The sequence below is a fragment of the Alligator mississippiensis genome, chromosome 15 (genome assembly GCF_030867095.1).
Source record: "Alligator mississippiensis isolate rAllMis1 chromosome 15, rAllMis1, whole genome shotgun sequence".
Classification (NCBI taxonomy): domain Eukaryota; kingdom Metazoa; phylum Chordata; order Crocodylia; family Alligatoridae; genus Alligator; species Alligator mississippiensis.
Genome location: NC_081838.1, coordinates 22045861 through 22068397, shown reverse-complemented (window position 1 = coordinate 22068397; position 22537 = coordinate 22045861). Strand labels below are relative to the sequence as shown.

At 59.9% G+C, this 22537-nt stretch overlaps 2 protein-coding genes across 6 annotated transcripts; one reads left to right on the top strand and one right to left on the bottom strand.

Moving 5' to 3' along the window:
* Positions 1 to 7395: 7395 nt before the first annotated feature.
* B4GALT3 (beta-1,4-galactosyltransferase 3) lies at positions 7396 to 17699 on the top strand. Of its 5 annotated transcripts, none has more exons than XM_014597813.3 (8): positions 7397 to 7500; positions 9778 to 9912; positions 10512 to 10812; positions 12925 to 13160; positions 13263 to 13453; positions 13724 to 13846; positions 15253 to 15357; positions 15591 to 17699. In XM_014597813.3, exons 3-8 carry the CDS (start codon positions 10566 to 10568, stop codon positions 16261 to 16263), a joined length of 1575 nt encoding a protein of 524 aa, XP_014453299.1. In that variant the 5' UTR covers positions 7397 to 7500; positions 9778 to 9912; positions 10512 to 10565; the 3' UTR covers positions 16264 to 17699. The 5 variants fall into 5 exon arrangements, with proteins under 5 accessions (XP_059575101.1, XP_014453299.1, XP_014453287.1 ...); XM_014597801.3 differs by having other exon boundaries at positions 9778 to 9930; XM_019492397.2 differs by having other exon boundaries at positions 9778 to 9930; positions 10490 to 10812.
* On the bottom strand, positions 17614 to 22061 carry PPOX (protoporphyrinogen oxidase). The gene is made up of 12 exons (XM_059719119.1): positions 21943 to 22061; positions 21711 to 21845; positions 21486 to 21601; positions 21272 to 21404; positions 20924 to 21068; positions 20568 to 20758; positions 20120 to 20180; positions 19672 to 19790; positions 19208 to 19321; positions 18780 to 18929; positions 18659 to 18701; positions 17614 to 18451 (listed from the first exon to the last, which is right to left on the bottom strand). Exons 1-12 carry the CDS (start codon positions 22027 to 22029, stop codon positions 18315 to 18317), a joined length of 1431 nt encoding a protein of 476 aa, XP_059575102.1. The 5' UTR covers positions 22030 to 22061; the 3' UTR covers positions 17614 to 18314.
* Between the last annotated feature and the right edge of the window lie 476 nt (positions 22062 to 22537).

Genomic DNA, 22537 nt, shown 5'->3' with positions numbered 1-22537 from the left:
GGGGGAGGGTTCCTGACCCCCTGGGCTGGGAAGTTTGGTGCAGCCTTGGGGTTCCAGTGGGACACGGGACAGAGGGAGGGTGAAATTCTTCGGCCAATGGAGTGATCTAATGCAGGTCCATGCAACTCTGAGCCCACGGGCTGCATGCAGCCCACAAGGGGCTATATCATGGCCTGTGGACTCTATGCTCTGGTTATTGCTCCCCTCCCTCTTCTGGCTTCAGCTTCCTGCCCTTGCTCCAGGGGGGGAGCAGGATGGCCAGCATGAAATCACATGGTTTGTGGGACTCAGGGAGTCTGAAGCTTGGGGGACCCATGTTTCCCACATGGCACAATGCAGTGCTATGGGGGTTGCCTGTATGGGGCAATTAGTGGGGGGTGCTGACAGCATGGTGGGGGACCTCAATCCAGGGGACCCAGGCTGCTCAGAAGTTGGACAGCCCTGGTCTAATGGGCACTTCTGGCCTTCAAACCTGTGCGCCCTGGTAGAACAGGGCAGTTTGGCTCAGAGGGGTAAAATGGAGCCAAGACATGCTTAGTGCTCCATCTCCACACAAAGCAAGAGCTTAATCCAGAGATTAACACCAAGAGGCCATCTCAGATGGAACGCACCAAGGAGACCCTCATGTTCGCCTTCCACAAGGACCTTGGGGACAATGCTTCCACCCAACAGATGCCCTCCATGTCCTAATGGAGACAGAGACCGTGCACAGGTTGAGCCAATGAGGCCGCCCATAGCAAGGTGCCAGCACAGGTTGAACATGTGAACGTTAAGGCAGTTAGAAAAGGACATGTGTGAAGGAAGTCACCACCAGCTCCATTTGTTCTAACAGCTCCTTGGAGCATCCCCATTCCTTTGCAACAGAAAGTCAAGGAAGAATTAAAGAGGATAAAAGTAATGGGGGTTATAGATGAACCCACAGACTGGTGTGCAGGAATAGTTGTAGTGCTGAAACCCAATGGGAAAATTCACATTTGTGTGGACCTTACTCAATTTAAACAAAAACACGCAGAGAAAGACACGCACTTCCTACATTGGAGCAGTTGTCAGAGGCTGAAGTGTTTTCAAAATTAGATGCCACTGCAGGATTTTGGCAAATCCCTCATTAAGGCATCTAGACAGTTAACTACATTAATTACACTGTTCAGGATGTGTTGTTTCAACCAGCTTCCTTTTGGTATATCATCAGCACTAGAGCATTTCCAAAAATGAATAAACGTTTCCCTCTCTCTCCCCCACTCCACAATCTCCTCCCCCCAGATTGTGATGGGGCTGCCTGACATCCTTTGCCTGCAGATGACATTGAGATATGGAACAAATAAACAGGAACACAATGGATGTCTACATGCTGTTTTGCAACATTTCCAACAATCTGGTCTCACTTTGAATGGGAAATGTGAATTTGGGAAGGAAGAAATCAAATTCGCTGCATATATCATTAGCAAAAATAGAATGGAATACCAGCCAGTACCAAGTGGACTATCACAGGGGTTAGTCCTGGGGCTGATTTTGTTCAATATCTTCATTAACGAAAATGGGATGGATTGTACCCTCAACAAGCCGGGAGTAGTAGATACACCGGAGGATAGGGCTAGGACTCACAGTGACCTAGATAAATTGGAGGACTGAACCAAAAGGAATCTCATGAGGTTCAACAAGGACTAGTGCAAAGTCCTGCACTTAGGACAGAACAATCCCATGCACCGGAACAGACTTGGGACCAACTGGCTAAGCAGCAGCTCTGCAGAAAAAAGACATGGGGGTGACAGCAGACAAGAAAATGGATATGAGTCAGCAGTGTGCTCTTGCTGGCAAGAAGGCTAACTGCATACTAGGCTGCACAGGTAGAGATGTTGCCAGAAGATCTTGGGAAGTGATTATTCCCCTCAATTTGGCACTGGCAAGGCCCCAACTGGAGTCCTGTGTCCAATGTTGGGCCCCCCACTACAGAAAGGACAAGTTGGAGAGAGTCCAGTGGAGGGCAGTGAAAATTGTTCAGGGGCTGAGGCACATGACTTGTGAGCAGAAGCTGGGGGAACTGGGCTTATTTAGTCTGCAGAAGAGAAGACTGAGAGAAAATTTGATAGCAGTCTTCAACTCCCTGCAGGGTGGCTCCAAAGAGGATGGAGCTGGACTGTTCTTAGTGGGAGCAGATGACAGAACAAGGAGTAATGGGCTCAAGTTGCAGCAAGGGGAGTTGAGGTTGGATATGAGGAAAAACTTTCTCACCAGGAGGGTGGTGAAGCACTGGAACAGGTTACCCAGAGAGGTGGTGCAATCTCCATCCTTGGAGGTTTTTAAGACCTGGCTAGACAAAGCCCTCACTGGAATGATCTAGTTGGGGATGGTCCTGCTTTCCAACCCTCATCTTCTATGATTCTAATTCAGCCAGACCCAGACAAATTAAAGGTATTGTGTGCCTTACCAAGACATTACTGCCATAAAATGATTGCTGGGTATGGCCAACCAGGTTCGAATTTTAATAGATGCAGTATATGGGTCTGGGGGAATACACAAGAGGGATTCAATGCAATCAAAGAACTCAGTGTGCTCAGGAGATTAAGTTAGTGAGGCACTGAAGAACAGGAGCATTGGTGAGAGGGAGTCCAGGAAGGGTGGTCACTCCTAAAGGGAGCAATCCTTTGGTTGCAGAAGGAGACAATCCCGTTATGAAGGAAAGGGGGCAAAAGGGCCAAGAAACCCACCTGGCTGAACAGGGAAATCCAGGAAAGTCTAGGGGCAAAAGTATATCTACTTGGCCCACACTTGCAGGGAGGCAGTCAGAAAGGCCAAAGCAGACATGGATCTTAGGCTGGCAACAAAAATTAAAGACAACAAAAAGGCCTTCTTCATGTATATAGGGAGTAAAAAGGTGTGGGGTAGCATAGGACCCCCCTACAGGAGAAACTAGGGCGATTAGTAACAGATGTCCCGCCAGGAGATGCTCTGTTTACCAGGTCACCCCCAGGAGTAACTAGGAACAACGGCCACAAACTGAGGGAGAGCAGATGTAGGTTAGACATCAGGAAGAACTTCTTTATGGTAAAGATTGCCAGAATCTGGAATGGGCTTCCAAAGGAGGTGGTGCTCTCCCCTACCTTGGGCGTCTTTAAGAGGAGGGTGGACACGTACCTGGCTGGAGGTCATCTGACCCCTGTGCTCTTTCCTGCCCAGAGCAGGGGGTTGGACTCGATGATCTACCAAGGTCCCTTCTGACCCAAACGTCTATGAATCTATGAACTACTGGCATCGACAACTGTTTTAGCATAGTATTCTGTAAATTACCCCATGGGAGTCACAGCAGATGTGTCTTCATTCAAACAGAGCCAGAAAGATGCCGGAAGCATTTTATATTAAGATGTTTTACAGATCCAAAGCCTTGGATGACCTTCCACCCAGAATTCAGAGATTTTAACTATGTCTAATGTGATTTTCTTTCATTATCAAACATTAACTAGGGAATCTGCTTGTAGCAACAGACACTTTAGCCAGAGCACCAGTTAGGCAGCCATCAGCAGAAACAGAAATAACTTTGGAAAAATGTATTAATCTATATACTGACCGTGATCTGACAGTTTTGCCAGCATGTGTTCCTAGACTGGAGCAAATCAGAAATGAGAATCAACAGGATGACACTTGCTAGAAACTAGTTTATTTCTATCAAAATGGATGAGGCCACAGGACGCAACTTCAAACAGACCTGCAACCATGTTGGCAGGACTGCAATGACCTCTACATAGCCAGTGCTCTTCCCCTGAAAAGAAGATGCATTGTGATCTTTCAGGTGCTTCAGGAAGAAACACTACTGAAGATCCATGAAGGACCCAGGGTATAAACAAACGCAGGGCAAGAGCACGGCAATCTATTTGGCGGCCCAGGCTGAGTAAGCAAATTCAGATTTTAGTAGAAAGTTGTGAGGAATGCATCAAAGACAAACAACTGTCACCAGAGCCAGTCCTTTCCACAAAGATACCAGCTAGATCTTGGCAGCAGGTAGCAAATGATTCATTTTTCTGGAAGGGACACACACGCATGATTGTAGTTATTTTTCCAGATTTACTGACTTTGCTTTACTTACACAGACCTCTGGCACAAGTCATCCAAACACTGAAGTCTGTATTTGCAAGGCATGGCATTCCTGAGATCCTTATATCAGACAATGGATCTCAGTTTGCCTCAGAGGTATTCCCACTGTTTGCAGAAAACTTTGATGTTCAGCATCTCACTAGCCATCCTCACTATCCTCAGAGCAATGGAGAAGCTGAGAGAGCAGTACAGACTCTGAAACAGCTCCTGTGTAAATCCAGAGAGCCATATCTGGCATTCCTGATATATCAATCTACACCTCTGGCACTAGGACTCTCTCCATCTGAAATGCTCATGGGACAATGACTTAGGATGCCATTAGCTCTGTGGCACTGATGCAGCTTAACCCTAAATGGCCCAGCTTACAGGCATTTAAGAAATGAGATGCTGAATTAAAACTTCAGCAGCAAAGAAATTTCAGTATTTGACAGAGAGCAAAACCTCTACCAGAGCTGCTGTCAAGGGACAGAGTTTGGCTCAAAAGCTTGCATTTTTTTCTGGACCTTTTCAATAATACAGCAAACACTCCTAGACTTAGTGGGGACTCCAAAAGACCTCCAGAGAAATAGGTTCATCTTCAATATCTCCCACCTCAACATATAGAGGATCAACCATGAAAGGGACGGGGAAGAGCATGAACGTGAACTTTTCTACAGGAGAGCTCTAGAGAGGGTAAAACAAGGTCAGGAAGACCTTTGTGCCATGTAGGACTGACCTTTAAGCATCCATTTGTAGTTTTAAGTGTATATAGTGGCTGGTTGGTTCAGCACAGTAAATAGTTTGAAGAGCTATAGTTCATTATTAACATGTACAATGTGTTGCAATCTAATCTTGTTCTTTGTAAAGAAAGATAGATGTGATCACAGTGCTGGTCCTCCACGCCCACTAGACAGGCTGTACTGCAATACAGGTTGGACAAGCCCTGGGAGGAAGCCAGATTACAACCCACACTGCGACTACGTGTCTCTCTGTCTCTCTCACGCCACTGGTGCTGCTTGAATACAAACCAAAGGCTTTGGATGCTTCAGCAGAGAGGAAGTTTCCAGCAGTCCTTGCCCCTCTCCTGGCAGGACTCATACAGTATGGCACCATTAAAAGGATCTCACGGCACACCAGGGTTCAGGGTGCCCTGGTTAAGAATCAGTGCGTTAAACCAATAGTTCTCAACCATGCTAGACTTGAGGCACTGCTCACTACGCTTGAGACACCCTTCCATTGCTTTGTGAATTGAGCAGCACACCACTGAAAAAATGAACATGTTTTTTACAGTGCTTATCTCCATGCACAGAGCCAGGCTGTGCAGGCGGGGGAGCAGCCAGGCAGGAACACGCCTAAGCCTGTGCTTATTCATTTCTCTCCTCAAACCCCAGCAGCACCCTTCAAAGTACGCCTCAGCATCCCTGCACCCTGGTTGAGAATCAGGGCCTTAGATCAATGGTGCTCAACTTCCAGCCCAGTGCTGGTGCTCAACAATCAATGGTGCTCAACACCTGGCCCAGGGGGCTCCCCAAGAGTGCAGAAATGTGGGGGCAATGGAGCAGTGGCACTGTTCATTGGCACAGTTCTGGACGCCACTGCTCCTCCACCGCCACATTTCTGGACCCCTGAGAAACCTCCTGGGGCTGGATGACACGGCCCCGTGTGCTGGAGCATGGGGCTGCTCTAAAGCCAGGCACAGCACGCAGGGCTGGGCCGACACACCGGATTGCACCCGTGGACCAACCCCATGCTAGTTCGGGCCAGCAGACTGGTCCCAATGTGCGATGCGGCCCCACACCATTCATCAGACCTACAAAGCCATACATTTGAGCACTGGTAGCTGATTCATGAACCTTCAACTGGTCTAGCTCCCAGAGGGAAATAAAGGACCACCCTCCAGCTGCAGGGTGCCCTGGGGCATTAGCAAGCAGCACATTGGACATTTCTGTGGTGCTGAATGTACCTCTGCCATCAGGCCCTCTGCGTACCCATCGCTCAGGCTGACACAGAATAGGGACGCTTAATACCCAGTCGTGACTCATCCTTAAATGTGGTACCGTTTCAAAACAAGCACCTTTCCCTGCCATCCACGGACAGCCAGGAACAAGCCATTCCACACCTCGGTCTGCTTTAGCGCTGTTAAAAAGAGGTGGGTGGGCCAGGAGGGAAAGAAACTGTTAGAGACTGGAAAATGTTGGACAAGGCCTATTTTTTTCTTCAGCAAATGGTTCTCCACTTTTTTAGACTCAAGCCTTCCCCCCCCCGAAAATGCCAGGTCTTCGTTTTCTCTCGTTTTTTGACTACAGAAAAATACTGGAGCAATTCTGGGGCTCAGAAGGGCCCCAGCAGGGGTGAGCGTCGGGAGCACTATGGACCCTCTTGGAAATCTGCGGGGGTATCTCGGGCACCGTGTTTGCAGGCCTGACGGCGCTTGGCGCCCGCTAGCACCCTCCGAAGGATCCCGCGGCACCCTGGCCGTGAGTCAGTTGTGAATGGCAGCAGCCACGTCGCCTCGGTCGCCCCCTTCAAGGCGCCCCGGGGGTTTCTAGCCGCTGGCAAGCTGCAAGACGCACGTGCCCGTGCATCCGCTGGACTTTTTAGGGTTTTTTCACTCTTATCGAGACGGAAACGTGGGCACGACTTCAACGACCGTGCGTTTCTCGCGCTGCCACGATCTCGGCGCTCTTGGCTCCCTGGCCGTGAGCCGTGTCGCGGTGCAACGCGCGGCGCTCACCGCCTTTCCTAATCGGCGCCGCGCTGACTTTCCGACGGCACCGACGCCGGAGCCAGCGCGACGGGCAGGCGCGGCGCCCGTCTCCCGCTGCAACCCTCCCTCCGCCTTTGACTTGGAGGAAGCAGACGGGACGCCCCGAGCCCGGCGCCCAAGGCTCCTGAGGGGAGAGCGGCCAAGCGCCCTCGCAGCGCCCGGCCACGTCCTTCCCGCGCCGCGCCGCGCCGCGCCGCGCCGCCAGAGGAGTGCTGGGGAAGGGGGGGGGGGGGGCATCATTCTGGGTGGTTTTCGGTGAAAACACGGGTGGGGTTTGGGTGGAGGAACCAACCCCGTTTATCTCATCCTCCCTGCGCCTGAGGGTGGAGTGGGGTGCGACGTTTTGGTTTCGCGTTGCGAGCCGCCGCCTTTCACCCCAGGAGCGAGGCCCAGGCGCGGGGCTGGAAACCCCCGTGGCCGCGGGGCGCGAGACAAGCGACCGCCGGCCTGCGCCTGGGCCCGCCCCCTCTCCCCCGTTGCCGGGCAGCCCTCCATCCCGCCCCGCCCGTTGCCGGGCAACCCCCTCCAATCCCCGCCCCGCTCCGCCCGTTGCCGGGCAACCTCCCCCTCCCCCCGGTGACGGGAGGTGCTTGTGGGCCGGCCCGCCCTCCCCAAGATGGTGGCAGCGGCGGCAGCGGGGGGCGCGGGCGCGGCCGAGGGCGCCGCAGGTACCGGGCAAAGGGGCCGGGGCCGGGCGCGCAGCGGGGAGCGGGCCCGGGCCCGGGAGCTCCCTGCGGCCCCGGGGAGGCTGGTGGCGGCCCCGCAGCCTCCCCCCGCGCTGAGGCGGCTGCCCCGGTGCTGGGGGCAGGGCAGGGCAGAGGCCCCCGGGGGCGGGGGACGCCTGCGGGGCCGGGCGAGCGGGACGGGACGGGACGGGGCAGACCCCTGGTTTCTGAGCACCAGGAAGAGCCGGCACTGCACTCGCCCGCCCGGGCGCTCGCGGGGCGAGGGGAGCCGTGTGGGTGTGGGTGCAGGGGGGGACGGACGTGCCTTGACCAGCCAGGCTGGCGCGACAGTTGTGTTGGCGAGCAAAGGAGACACAGTGTAGAGGAGCTGGCACCGGCGCGGGCGCGCTACCGGCCAGACGGCGAGCGTCAAATTGGGGGGACCTGACCCATGCAGGTCCCGACGAGTCTGTGCGCGGTCCGGCCCGGCTCGAGGTCGTCACGAACAACTTGGGAGACGGGATTAATCGCGCGGGCGGGTTGATATTAAGACGGGGGCAGATGCTGGAGCCGCCACGACCTCGATATGTTTGCAAAGTGGAGTAAGTCAACAAGGACGAGCGCAGACCTGCCCTTGCGTCGGAGTGATTAAACGCACCAACGCGAAGCAGCGAGGGACTGGCCGGGCGGGCCACGGGCAAGGACCAGAGCAACAGTACGTCACGAGCCGAACGTGAGCCAACAACGTCCGATACCGCATAGAAAAGCGCCCGCGCCCCGGGGTCATGAATGGGAGCGTCGCGTGCGAGCCCGGGGCAGCGATTCTGCTCGGTGCTGGTGTCCATGGACAAATGGGGAAGCAATCAGAGGAGAGCACGGGTCTAGACAACGTGACGTCTGAGGACAGGTTGCAAACACTTGGCTCAGTCTAGACGAGAGAAGACTGGGTGGGGGGATCGGATAGAAGCAAGATACATTTAGGTACATCTTTTACTGGACTAACTACAGCTGGGAGAGACGTTAGCCAAGTGTCGGGCACAAAACGCCCTTTCCCGGTGTGCTCAAACAAGCGGGCACGGCCAGAGTTAAATGCCAGGTAGAACAATATGACGTGTTTTATCCCATGGGGAGTCTGATAAGTCTTCAAACACAGACCGGGTTTGTTTGACCAGGGCAACGGTTCCCTGCTTTGTGTCCACGAGGGCTGGAGGAGAAGTGACTGCAGCCGGGCAGGCCAAGGTTGGATACGAGGAAGGACTTTCTCCCCCTGAAGATGGTTCTGCGCTGGGGCAGGTGCCCGGACTGGTGACGAAAGCTCGGTCACTAAGTGCAGATTGGACAATCCTCCGTCTGGTTCAGATGGTGCTGGCCCTGCCTGGAGCAGGGGGTTGGACTAGGTGCCTCCCTCAGCCAGGTTTCTTTGGACTCTGTGACCTCCAAGGGCACTTCTGTTTTTAGCATTTCCTGAAGTGGCTGCCCTTTGCCTGGGTCTCAGAGAGCACTGCAGAGCCCAGGGAGTTAGACAGAAGAACTGCTTAGCAGTTCAGCTGAAACTGCCTTCGCTGCTGCTGACGCACACCCCTGAGCGCTCCCAAATTCCACGCACCGCAGCTGTGGTGCACAGCAGGGGGGTTTTGGCTGGCCCTGTGAAACATTTGCCCCACTTTCCAAGAGTGGGCGCATACGCCCCTGCTGTCTGCCCTCTGCCCCTCTTAGCCCTGGGCTGTCCTGCAGCGTGCGTGCATGGGCTGGCTGCTGCACCTTCCACCTCAGAGGGTTCTGCTATTCGCAAGGGTAGGGAGCTCCGCACAGAGGGGAGGCATGTGGCAGGGCTTCGGAGGAGCCCGTCATCCTGAAAAACACCCCTCGGCTGAATGGAGGCTGCGTCTGCCTGTGCGTGCCTGGCTCAGTGAGCGGTTCGCAGCCCTTCCCTGGTGACTGGGCAGTGCAAGTGCGTCTTGCTGATTAGGCCTCAGAAGCAGCAGGCAAGGGAGAGCAGATGGAAGCTCCCTGTTGGCTGGTGCCAGGAGGTACATGGTCTTGGGAGATCTACTTCTTTGGAGGGGTGCTAGAAACAATCCACTGGGAGGAGAGTGACAGGTTCACAAGGATGCCCAGGCCCAGGCGCTGCCCTGGTGCCAGTGCTCTGTGAAGCTTGGATGCGCTCGAACAGGGGGAAGGGGTAGCAATGCTCCTGCTGTAGCCAGAACTGTCTTCATGCTGCCCCCCACCCTTGCCCAAGTTATCCTGTGGGCTTGACCTGCTCTGTCTCCCCCTCAGCATCCCCTGCCTGAAGGCGCTGGGCAGGCCGCGTGTCCACGTCACTGCAGCGATGCATCCAGCCCCACGCAAGGACCAAAGAGCTCCTTGCCACCAGTCAAGACCAAGCATCGACTTGTCGGAGCACGGGAAGAGGCAAGTCTGAGTCCTTAGGTGAGAGTGACTGCCTGTCTTGCACGTGATCCCTCTCCTCCCTCCCTCCCAGTTCCAGCGAATGGGGATTGTCCTCGCCCAGTTCCACCCCCATATGTACTGTGGGTCCATGGGGGAAAGCGGAGTCTGTAGGGCCTTGGGTCTCTGGCTGTAGGGTTCCTTGTGCTGCCAGCTTTGGCCACATTGCTTCATGGGGCCACATGCCCTTCTTCCCTGAGCTGCTGTGCCAGTCCTGTGTCTGCAGCTGGGGAGGAAGGGGGATGTGCCACATGCCCACTGCACTTGGCTGGGGCGGGGTGGGTGGGGGAGAGAGGGAAGGGGGAAAGGGGAGTTTAGGGCACAGCCAGGATGCCCAGGTTAGTCCAGCAGGACCAGGGCCCCCTTTAAGGGGCCAGGCCTGCACCAGCCTCTTCCTCTACGCAACCGGATCTCCCGAGTGCAGGGGGAGGCCTGGGGCTGAGAAGTTTGCACCCCTGCTGCGTGCAGTCCTGGGGGGCCAGGGCTGGAGGCCAACATTAGCAAGCAGTCAGAAGGGCATTGTGCCCAGTTTGCATCTCAGTCCTACCCGGGTGTCTCCACAGCATCAGCTAGACCCTGTCGCCCCTCCCTGAGAAGTGGCGCTGTCTCCCGGCACCATGATCCGCCGACTGCTGGACCGGCCATGCACCCTGGCCCTACTCATAGGATTCCAGTTTGCCTTCATGGCCTACTTCTCGCTGGGCGGTTTCCGGAACTTGACCTCCATCTTTGGGCGCGAGTCCATCCCCGTCTTCGACTACTCCCGCACTCGTGACGTGTACACCAACCTGAGCCGCCTGCTGCCCCCACGTGGCACCCCACCAGGACCCCTGCCCTACTGCCCAGAGCGCTCGCCCTACCTCAGTAAGTGGGGCTGTGGGAAGGACTATGCTGCCTTACTCTCTAGGTGGCTCATCATGCATGGACCCAGCTGGCTCTTGATCGGGTTAGTGGCTGTTCCAACAGACATGAGCAGAGTTCACAGAATTGGCCGCTCAGCCAAGGCTAGCTGGTGCAGCAAGGTTCGGGGGCATCCTGAGGGTGCAGCCTGGGAGCAGGACTTGCTGGGAGACTGGTCAGTGCTACCTGGGAGCCACTTTACCTTCTGTGCTCTCCTGTGCCATTGGTGGGTGCTGTCCTGCCCTTGGGGCATGCTCAGAAGAACACTCACCCCAGACCAAACAACATCTAGAGCAGGGGTGGGCAAAACACGGTCCACAGGCTGGATCTAGCCTGCCAGTTGATCTTTTTTCCAGCCTGCAGGTGGGTGGCAGCACCATGTGGCAGGTCCTGGACAAGACACAGTCAGGCTCTGGCCTCTCCTGGCAGGTGGTGCAGGTGACGGATCCGGCTCCAGCTTCTGCTTGCATCACGGGATGCTTGGCAGAAGCAGCCCCTCCTGCCTACCTCTGCCGCTGTGGGATGGAGCTTAGCCACAGACCTCTGTGCTGTCCCATCCTCCCTTGCCAGCAGGGCTCCTGGGAGCCATGGCAGAGGGGAAGGAAGAGGGGAGTGTACCTACGCCAGGAGCCCTGATGGCAGGGTGGGAAAGCACAGAGGCCTGCGGCCAGGTTCCATTCCCTGCCCCCACAGCCACAGATGTGGCTGGCTATGGCGGGGCAGGCCAGGTGTGGTAATGCCCCAGGCAGGCTTATGCTTCTGCTCCTGTTGCTGCTCTGGCACCAGCCTTGGCTCAGCTGTATGGAGCGTGCATGCGCATGTGTGTGCATATGTTTGTGTGTGCAGCCCTCAACAGATCACCAGAACTCAAGTGTGGCCCTCCAGCCCAAATAATTGCCCACCCCTGTTCTAGAGTGTGCCCCTGGCCGTGTTTGGCAGCCATGTGGCTGTTGAGCTTGTAGTGTCAGGCATCACTGCCCTTCTGATGGGACCCCCTTGAAGCAGGTCCTGTGCCAGCACTCCATCCCCTCCTGCAGCAAGCAGGGCTCAGCGGCATTGGCCCACAAGTCCAGAGCTGCTAAGGCGAGTGCATGGAGCTGTGAGGGTGGCTCTAGCACAGGTTCCATGTGCCCCCAAGGTGTGAACAAGACTGGGAGCATATGAGACTTGCTTGGACATGTGTGCAGGGAGGCAACCCAGGGTCGATCCTCTTGTGGGTAGGTGGGTGTACATCAGGCTCTCTGTGGTGGGTACCTGTGAAACCTGTGTTACCTCCATATCATTGGCTTAGCCAGGATAGGGAGAGCAGCAGGGCAGGCTAGCAGGGGCCAGTTGGGTGTGGCTGGCACGTGGATCGTCCCCTGTGCTGAGGCAGGCATGGAGGCACGGTGCAGGTACGGATGCCTTGGGGTTCATGTCCCTGCATGGGCAGGCAAGGCATTTGTCCTTGCAAGGGCACAGGCAGGGCTCTGGCTCCTATTGCTGTAAATGATCCCCTGGTGCCGCTGACTCAGTCCCTAGTCGCTCCAGGGCTGAAACCGCTGACTGTCCCTGGGCAGCCGTTGCTGCTGGGTGAGCAAAGGGCAGACTCCCCCGCCCCTGGGAGCAGCCGCCTAGCCAGCCCTCATGCAGCTGAGGCTCTGTTGGCTGGCTACCAGGCCTGCTCTTCCTGCAGCCCCCGCTGCATGATGAGCCCCCTGGTGCAGCAGTGTTCTGCTCTTTCATGGGCCCTGGGTACCCAGTGGGGGCAGAGCTGGTGCAGCTGCGACAGGCTTCCAAGCAAGGATGAGTCTGGCTCAGTCCAGGGCCATGTTGAATTCGGGGCCACCTGGTCATGGTCTTGGGGCCCCTGCTGTGGGTAAGGGCTGCTTGCAATTTGGAGCATGGTCAGCACAGCCAGTGCTGCTTGGCAGTCCAGCATGTAAGCACGCTGGTGCTGTGTGTGTGTGTGTGTGTGGGGGGGGAGGGAGTGTTCTGGGCAGGGTGAATGCAGGTGCTGAGGCCCCATAGGGGTGTGGTGTGGAGGCAGGCTGAGCTCTGCTCAGGATGCCAAGACCAGCCTTTGTCCCCATGCAGTTGGCCCCCTGACCGTGAGCTTCAGCCAGGTACCAACCCTGGAGCAGATCCAGGCAAAGAACCCTGCGGTGAGTGTAGGGGGGCGGTACCGGCCCCTGACCTGCGAGCCACGGTCCCACACGGCCATCATTGTCCCACACCGCAACCGGGAGATGCATCTGGGCCACCTGCTGTACTACCTACACCCCTTCCTGCAGCGCCAGCAGCTGCACTATGGCATCTACGTCATCCACCAGGTAGGCTGCCTCTGCTCGCAACCGTGGTGGGGGCAGCCTCTGCACCCTGGCAGCACTCCTGTGCCCCTGTACTCCCTGCCCTCTCTGCCTGTTTTTCTGCAGGCTGGAAATTCCACTTTCAACCGGGCCAAGCTGCTGAATGTGGGGGTGAAGGAGGCCCTGAAGGACGAAGAGTGGGACTGCCTCTTCCTGCATGACGTGGACCTCATCCCTGAGAATGACCACAACCTCTACACCTGCGACCTCTGGAGCCCCAAGCACGTCTCTGTCGCCATGAACAAGTTTGGCTACAGGTGCGTAGGGGCAGGGGCTGGGGGGACCAGGGGGAACAGTAATGCCATGTGGGGCTGGTGGCCTGCCATACTGGCTTTGCTGGGCTCTTGGCCCTGCCAATACTAGTCTCCTGGATGCTCCTGCAGTGTGGAGGGTGCTGGGGTTAGCTTGTGACTGCCTGGGGAACAGGTTCTGCCAACTGGCCCTGGGAGAGTGGCTCTGAACTGGCTCACTGGGGGCCCTAGGGCCATTGGCTGCAGAGTCTGAGCGGCCCCTTCCTCTCCTTGCAGCCTCCCATACCCCCAGTACTTTGGTGGGGTGTCAGCCCTGACCCCGGACCAGTACATGAAGATCAACGGCTTCCCCAACGAGTACTGGGGCTGGGGCGGGGAGGACGACGACATTGCCACTCGGTGAGTGCCTGCATGTCCCTGCCTGCCAGGCCTTTCCTGCATGTCCGCAGCCTTGCTCCGCCGCCCAGCTTGCTGGGGTCAGTGCCATAGAGTCATGGAGAGGTGGGACTGGAGGGGAGCTGCAGAGGTCACATCTAGTCCAACCCCCAACCTGAGGGAGAATCAGCCCTGTCCAGGCTATCCCAGATGACCATAATCTAAACTGCCCCCATGCTAAGGGCCTCCCCACAGCCACCACGAGCTCTTGGCCTGGAGTGTGGGTGCAGCACAGCTCAGGGCCTGAGGAAACACTTGACCTGCAGAAGGGGAGGGAAGAAGGAGCCTCTGCAGGAAATCCCAGCAGCTTTGCCCAGCTGCCAGGACTCCTGGGGTCTTACTGTTCTTGTGATGCTGTCCATGGCTCTGGGCTGGGCTGACTGGCTGCACCTGAGTGAGCAGCATTCAGTTCTGCCTGCCACAGCTTCCAGGGATGGGTAGAGGGAGCCAGCAGGGCTGCAGGCTCTGTCCTAATACTGGGGAGAAGGGGCTGCATGGCACACCTGGCTCCTAGGGGAGCAGGCCCTGTCAAGGTGTGGTTTCCTGGTTGCTGGGCACAGTGACAGTGCTCGGGGTATCCCGAAGGCCTGGATTCCTGCAGCAGCACATATATCTAGAGTTATTCCATTCCCCTGTCCCCTCCCTGCCAGGGTCTGACTGCATCTCCTCTCTGCCCCCTCACCGTGTCTCTCTTCTCTCCACTCCTCGCTCTCGGGACTTTTTGCATGCATCTTTCTCACACAGGGCCCTTCCCAGCTGCGTGAAGGTAGGTCACAGTCAGGTTGTAGGTGTACAGTACCAGCAGGCAGGGAGGGGGCACACTGTCACAGGGGAGGGGCAGTGTTCTGGCTGTATCTGGGTGCTGTCCTGGCCAGCTGCCTCTGGTTCCATGCTAAGCAGCTGCTGCCTGATACCATGGTGCTGGGCCATGGCAGCTGTGGTTGGAGGCAGTTCACTGACTTCCTCTTGCTCCTCCCTGTGGCCACAGGCCCTGGCACAGCTGGCTGCCAGAGCAGGTGCTGGTGGCTCCAGGATGTAATGGCTAGAACCTGCCCCTGACACTAAGTGTGGGGAAGTCTGCAGCAGGCACCCATGTGGGCCCTGCTTGGTCCTTTCTCTTCCCATCCCACTGGGCTGGAGAGGGCTGCCTTGGACCAGCACGTGGCAGCAGGGGTGCTGCCTTTGGCCTTGGTGGAACACACATGTTGGGCTGTAGTTCCAGCAGGGGCTGCCTGGGGGAAGTTGAGGCCTTTGGATGTCCTGGCAGCCTGGGAGGATGCAGCGAGTGGCTAGGGCCGTGGGGGTGCTGGAGCTCGGTGAGCACTGGCACCTGCTCCCTGGTGCCACACTGAGGTGCATGCTCCCCACAGGGTGCGTCTGGCCGGCATGAAGATCTCGCGTCCACCCGTCTCCATTGGCCACTACAAGATGGTGAAACACAAGGGAGACAAGGGCAATGAGGAGAATCCCCACAGGTGAGTGGGGCACAGGACTTGTGGGCCTTAAGCTCAGGCTCCAGTGTGTGGCACCACTGCTCCGCCCATGGGCACAGGGCCCCCTCAGCACTGCTGCACGTGGTGCTGGGAGGGGCCTCTGGTGCTGGACTGCTCAGAGATGGAGGGGGACTGCCTGGGGGCTGGCAGCAGGGAGGTGCCTGGGGGGGATCACAGGGGGCAGATCCCCTGTGTCAACTCCAGCCTCCCTACAGATTTGACCTGCTGATCCGGACACAGCACATGTGGACACAGGATGGCATGAACTCGCTCAGCTACATGCTGCTGGCCAAGGAGCTGCAGCCCCTCTACACCAACATCACTGTGGACATCGGGGTCAACCCGCGGCCCCTCAAGGGCCGCAAGGGGCCTGGACCACAGCCTGGCTTCGACAGGCAGAAGCACAAGAGCAGCTCGAACCACGAGTTCAGGCAGGAGATGTTGCGCACGCTGCCCCGGGCCACAGCAGGCTGGGGGGAACGGCTGACCCCTGTGCGCAAGGGGGTGGGGACAGGTGCCAGCCAGAGGGTACCCCTAGCTCCTGAGACACAGAGCCAGGAGCCTGGAGCTGCTGCAGGCCAACTTGGAGGCAAGGAGGGGGCTCTACAGAATGGCAGCCAGGCACAGGCCAGAGGGGGAGTTGCAGACAACCCTAGGCCTCAGCAGGGAGAAGGAGCCCCTGCCCTTGGCAAGGCTGCTCAGCGCAGACCCAACCTGCCCCTGCATGGCCCAGAGGCCTCTGGGAAAGGGAAAGGGAAGCTGGACTTAGGGGACAGTCACCCAGAGACAGACAGGGGTAGAATGCCCCTGGACCTGGTGCCAGCCAGGATCCTCCAGGCTCCCCGGAGCCAGGGGGACAATCAGACGATATTGCCCAATGCACGCTAGGCAGTAGCTGCCCATGTGTGCTGGCAGGTGGGAGCTGTGTTTTCAGGGACTTGCTCCCTCAGCTGGCTCCTCTGGGGAGTCTTGGTAGCCCCACCTGGGTGCTATCCCTGGGCCTAAGTCAGCCCTCAAGGCTGGCTGCTTGGGGCTCTTCCCTGGGCCAGCAGCAGGGAGCCAGCATTGCAGGTGCCAGCAGGCCACAGGACTGGACCAAGGCCTCCAGCTGTGACCCTGCTGTTCTGGCCCCCAGGCCTGGGCCTTCCTGCACCAGGGTTGCCCAGGCTTGTGTGCTGGCTGTGATCCCTCTGATGGGAACCTTCCCCTGCCAACCTGACTGCGCAAGGCTGGGCCCTGTCTGGGAAGCCCGATCTCACAACTGAGGGTTGTGCTGTCCCAAGATGCCCCGAGGTAGTACCCTGTCTAGGTACACAAGTGGGGTGCGGGGGAGGTAGGTCAGTGGTGGGTGTCCCTGTGGGAATCTGCTCTTCCAGCATCCCAACGCAGGTCTGGGGAGAGCTGCAGCAGAGCAAGCTCTGCCCAGCAGCTGGGTCATGAGCCATGCTGTGCCCAAGCTGCTGCAGAGCAGCTGTAGCAGGCAACAGTAGAGGATAGGATTGCCCCTGCCTTAGAGTTGACCTCCCTGCCCTGACTCCCACTTTCCCTTCAGCTCAGCACCTGCTGCCTTGCAGTGCTGTAGCTGGGGCTGGGCTGACCTAACATTGGAGCCAGAACCCCAAGCCTTGTGCTGCTCCTCATAGCCTGCTGTCTGCTCTGCCTGCCTCTCCTCCCATGGTGCCTGCTGGGGCAAGTGCCATATGGGTCAGGGCTGCCTGGCAAGAGACCCTACCCCTGCTGCCTGGAGTCCTGCCTGCACCCCTACTGCAGGGCCAGCCACAGAACAGCCTGCCCCCAGGGGAGGGGAGCACCCCTCATCAGGGCAGGTGTCTGCCTTGCATAGCATCTGTTCCAAGCAGTTCTGCAGCACAGGGCAGTGCCAGTCTTGTCCTGGAGCCACAGGCCCAGTGCATGCATGGAGCTGGCCAGAGCTACCTGGGCACTTGCAGGGGTGGGGAGGTTCCTCTTGCCACAGGTAACCACCTCTAGGGGGCAGAATTAAGTGTGTGCTGGTCCCCCTGGGCCTGCATGAGGTCAACCAGTCCTTGACATGGGAGCTGGGCTGGGGCAGTAGTAGCTTTCCTCCAGAAGCCCTAAAGCTGGTGCTTCCCAGTGAGCAGAGCCAGCGCCTCGCGCTGCTCCCAGCCTGTGCCTGCCTCCGGGCCCCACACTTGTGGGTGCTGTTACATTGGACCCGGTCCCCCCCATAGCCGCTCGCATCCAGTCCCAGGCCCCGCGTGCGACTATTTATTTTATTTATGAACAATCGGCTGCAGCAGCACTGGGGGTTTGTTAGGGTTTTTCAATAAAAACTTTGTCTTGCAGCAGCCTGCCCCTGCTCTGCAACCCTGGGCCACTTGTAGGGAGGGGCACAACCAATGGCTCACCATGGAGGGGAAGGGGCAGTGGGCTGTTCACCCCAGGGAATGGGGGCTCGTCCTGCAGGAGCGAGGTGCAGACCTGGAGCCTCAGCTGCTCGCGGCCTGGCCCTGTGCTCCCTTGGCAGGGGCAGTTGCTCACTATGTGGCAGCAGTCTGTGGCTGGTTCAGTTACTTGAGCAGCAGGAACCAGGCTCAAACCAGCACAGGACTTATGCAGCAGGGAGGCCCAGGAGTGGTGCAACAGCAATGAGGGGCTGTTTGTCCTGAGAGGGGGAGAGCCAAGGCTCTGGGGCCTGCTCACTTCCAGTACAGTGGGGAAGGAGAAGGGGCTGTAGGCCTTTGTGCTCCTGGCACTCTGCCCTCACTGCTTGCAGGGCTGCCTGGACCTGCCCTCTGCTCCTCTGAGCCTAGGTGCTGCTGCTACCAGCCCTGAGGCAGCAGAGCCACAAATCCCTCACAGACTGTCTGCCCAACATGGGTGTGTGCTTGTGTGCCCCACCCCCTGCAGAGACTGGCATGCAGGAGCCTGCCTCCAGGGCCTGAGGCAGCACATGCCAATCAGCAGGCCTGGCCTAGGAGCCTGGCCACAGCCATCTTGGCACTGTAGAGGCAGTCGATCACGGAGACACCCTCGTAGGAGGCCCCGACCAGGCTCAGTGGCAGCCCCTCCTGCTGTAGGTACTGGGTGATGGTTTCTGCCAGGAGATAGGAGGGCCTGAGCACCTGGCAGGAGACAGTGCCTGCTCCCTGCCTGGCCTCAGTAGGTGCACAGCCATGAGCAGAGGGCTTGGCTGCAGGTGTGCATGTGCCCACCCCTTTCCCACCTCCCAGCCTGGCTTCAGCACTCCACCCCTGCCCAGGGGAGAGCATGGAGCAGGAGGAACAGCACAGCTCAGCCTTACCTATCCTCTGGCAGTGGCCAAGTGTGTACTGGGGGAGGCAGGCCTGTGGATAAAGCAGACCAGAACTGAATGCAGGCCCCGCCAGTGGGGCCCTGCCCTGCCCCTGCCCACTCACCCCTACCTTGTGCACCATGACGATGGAGTGGGAAGGTGTAGTCAACACGCCCAGCTGCGTCCTTACTGCCTCCTGGGCCTGGTGCAGCAGCGTGGCTGGCAGCACGGTCTCTGGGTCCCCGAAGCTCTGGGTGAACCACGCGCCTCCTAGCATCACCTGCCAGCACAGCACAGCACAGCACAACCCTCCTAGGAGGAGCCAGGCCCCACGCCACCCACCCAGCCCTAGGGAAGGACACAGAGCACCAGGCCCCTGGGCCAGGACACCTGGCATGGTGCAGACAAGAGCCTGTCCCGGCCGGACAGCGCAAGGCCATGGGGCAGAGGCGCAGCAGCCAACGTGCCATCACTGGGGCCTGAGCCACCTGCAGGTTCCAGGGTGCGGGCAGATCCCAGCAGCCCCTGGCATGCTCCTCAGGTGGAGCTGGCACTCACCGTGAGCCGGATGGAATTGCCCTTGGCACCGTTCTGCTCTGGAAAGGCCACCGAGTCATAGACAATGCCCAGCAGGGAGCTGTTCTCAAAGGAGGGCACCAGGTGCCCGAACCCCTAAATCAGAGACAAAGGGATGGCCATCACCCCACAGCCAACAAAAATGCCCCTGCCTGTGGTCCCGTCCCACCCCAAGGGCTCAGCCTTCTCCAGTGTTCATGCTCACACATGGGCCGGCTGCCAGCCCCTCCCAGACAACCACCTCCTCCCCCAGAAGCACCTGGGAGCCCCAGTACAGGGTGGGCCGGGATGCAGACCACTCCTGACATGAGGCCCAGGTGACAGGCACAGCGCATGCCTGCAGGGGATGCTACGAGGGCTGGGGCCTTTCCGCTCAGCCCATGGGATACAATGCTGGGATAGCTCTGCACTATGCCAGGGTTGGGTTGGGCAGGGCCACATCTCACCGTGACGGGCAGCGTGGCATCATCATACTGCAGGTTCACCACCCCCACTGACACTGCCTGGATGCCGCGCAGCGCCTGAGCCAGTGGCTCGGCCTCATCTGGGAGCAGGTCGGCCAGAGCTGCAAGCAGAAAAGTTGTCCAGGACTGGCCCGGGCTCTGAGCCCCTCCACTTACATCAGCCCCAGTCCCTGATCCTGCCGGGAGAACCTCTAAACCTTGCTCTTCCCCAGCTGCCGAGAAGCCCTCCCCAGCCCCAGGTGAGGTCTCGCTCCTGCCGCAGCCTGGGAGAAAACTCATGAGTCCTGGCTCCCTGCTCCCATCATGAACGCACGCTCGGCTCCAGACAGGCTGAAGGCCGGGTGGGGTTTCACAGTAGGAAACCTGGGCACCCAGCTCTCTCTGCTCCAGACCCCATGGGATTGGGGTGACCCCAGCATAGCCCCCCCACCTCCAGCCGGGATGGCACTGATCACGTGGTCCGCCACGATGCTGCCGTCCTCCAGGATGATCTAGGCAGGAAAGGGGCAGTCAGAGCAGAGGAACCTGGGGATCCCAACACCCTTTCCCAGAGACATCTGCCCTGGTGGGGAAGGGCCTGAGCAAAAGCAAGGTACCACGGGGACTGGCAGGTGTTCAAATACAACCCGGTCCCCACCCCTTATGTAGCCCATTCCCCTCCCAGAGTGGGGCTAACAACCCAGGAATCCTGGCTTCAAGCCACCTGCCTCCGCTGTCCGGCTCTAGCCCGTGACAGCCAGGCCTAGCGCTTGGCTGGGCAGTGCTGCGGGGCGAGCAGGCTCTGCAGGTCCAGGTTCAAAGGCCCAGGCCTCCCCCGCTCTGTGATATCCCATCCAGGGTGCAGGTGGGATGTCCTGGGCACCACTGCTCCCTCCTACCTGCCAGCGCTGGTCGGCCGTCAGCTGCAGGCGCTTCGGGGCCGCGTGGCAGTGCAGCTCCACGTCACGGCTACGCATGAAGTCCAACAGGGCCTCGGGCAGCGTCTCCATGCCGCCGCGCAGCGACCACTGGCTCCAGCGCTCGGCGCGGGCCCTGCGGATCAAAGCTGAATCCAGGGCTGGGCCCTTCCCTGAGGGAGGTGAGAGTCCATGTGCCAGTGCCTGGCTGCCAGGCACCCAGGAGCCCCATCAGGCCTGCTCTGCCCAGTGGTTCCTGCAGCCCTCCCGTCTCCCAGGGCCAGGACAGAGCCCCCAGCCAGAGCAGCCCCCCATGCCCACGCCGGGTAGGGTCTCACCTGCCCCCAAGGCCATGCCCAGGAGGACGGAGCGGTGCCTCTGCTCAGCCTCAAACAGCGCCGGGAAGCAGGAGCGCAGGCTCAGCGCCCGGCAGTCCCCAGCAAACACCCCGCGGCACAGGCTGTCTATGGCCACGTCGGCCAGCTGCGGTACAAGGGTAGCTATTGCCCGGGCACCGCCTGCACCAGCGGAGCAGCCCCCTGCGGCCGGCACTGACCGAGCCGAGGGCCCAGGGAGGCACCAATGCCAGCGCCCTGACCCACCCGGCCCCCGCAGCCGGCAGCCGGGCAGGGCGGCGCCAGCTCTGTGCAGGGGAGATAAGCGGGCCCTCCCCCCCCTGCACCTACCTCCGCGCTGAAGCGGCGGCTGGCGAAGGCGTGCACGCTCTCGTCCGGCCCGCGGCCCCGCGGCACCACCAGGTCCCGCAGCAGGCTCCAGAGCAGCGGGCGGCTGAAGGGTGGCACGGTGCGTACAAGCCCCCTGCGCCGGGATGGCGGCCTTGAGTCACGGGCCGGGGGACACGTACCCGAGGCGCAGGGGAGCGGGGCCGGGCACACCTACCCGAGGCTGGCGGGCAGGGGGTGCAGGGCCCCGCGCACGAAGAGGAAGCGGTGGCGCGAGGCCGTATGGTCTCCGGGCACCGCCAGGACGTCGGCGTCGAGCCCCAGCTCCGAGACCTGCGGGGGAAGGGCGGGCGAACGGGTTGGTGAGGGCGGGAGGACAGGACAGGACAGGACAGGACAGGCCGGGGCCGGGGCCGGGGCCGGGGCGGGGGTCGGGCCGTACCAGGCGCAGCGCGCTGGCGCCCCGGGGTCCGGCGGGGCGGAGGCCGCGGGGCCCGTGCTCGAAGACGGCGCCGTCCCGGGCGCGCGTGGAGCGGATCCAGCCCCCGACGCGGCCGCCGCGCTCCAGCAGCACCACCTGCGGGGGGCACGGTCAGGGCGGGCGGCCGGGTGGGCGGGCGGGGCGGATCAGCCCCCGGCCCGGCCCGGCCCGGCCCGGCCCGGCCCGCACTGACCCGGGGGGCGCGGGCGGCGCGCGCCAGGTGGTAGCAGGCGCTGAGGCCGCTGATGCCGCCGCCGAGAACCGCCACGGTCCGCGCCATCGCCGCCGCCACCGCCACGGGCGCTGGGCCGCGCGGCGCCGCGGGGGCGGGGCTGCCTCCGGCCCAACCAATGTGAGCAGAGCGGGTGGGCGGGGCTACGGGAGTGGGCGGGCTTCAGCAAAGCTGTGCGCCAGGGGCGGGGCTGATGGGGCGGGGCTTTGAGCCGCGGGGGCGGGGCGGTGTTGTGCGTGGGCGGGGCAGTGAGCCGCGCGGGGCGGGGCTTTGAGCCGCGGGGGCGGGGCTGTAGGGACGGGGCGGTGTTGTGCGGGGGCGGGGCTGTGGGCCGCGGGGGCGGGGCAGTGAGCCTCACGGGGCGGGGCTCCCCCGGCTACAGCGTCTGCAGGCCCGGCCCTGGCCGCGCCCCCGCCGCGCTGCGTGGGGCCCGGGCAGAGGAGCCGGCGAGGGCTCGGCCGCGGTCGGCCTGCAGCAGTGCCCGGGGCCGGGGTGGCGCGGGGGTGCCGCAGCGCAGCGCAGCGCAGCGTCCCGGGGCGCAGAGGCGGCGCAGGCC

Excerpts from the sequence above, each read along its gene's own strand:
- PPOX (XM_059719119.1), bottom strand. The coding sequence starts at position 22,029 with ATGGCGCGGACCGTGGCGGTTCTCGGCGGCGGCATCAGCGGCCTCAGC. Across the intron at positions 21,069-21,271 it reads GCCGCCGCTTCAGCGCGGAG|CTGGCCGACGTGGCCATAGA; the intron begins GTAGGTGCAGGG and ends CTTGTACCGCAG. Across the intron at positions 20,181-20,567 it reads CGGCCGACCAGCGCTGGCAG|ATCATCCTGGAGGACGGCAG; the intron begins GTAGGAGGGAGC and ends TTTCCTGCCTAG.
- B4GALT3 (XM_014597813.3), top strand. The coding sequence starts at position 10,566 with ATGATCCGCCGACTGCTGGACCGGCCATGCACCCTGGCCCTACTCATA. Across the intron at positions 13,161-13,262 it reads GCATCTACGTCATCCACCAG|GCTGGAAATTCCACTTTCAA; the intron begins GTAGGCTGCCTC and ends GTTTTTCTGCAG. Across the intron at positions 13,454-13,723 it reads ATGAACAAGTTTGGCTACAG|CCTCCCATACCCCCAGTACT; the intron begins GTGCGTAGGGGC and ends CTCTCCTTGCAG.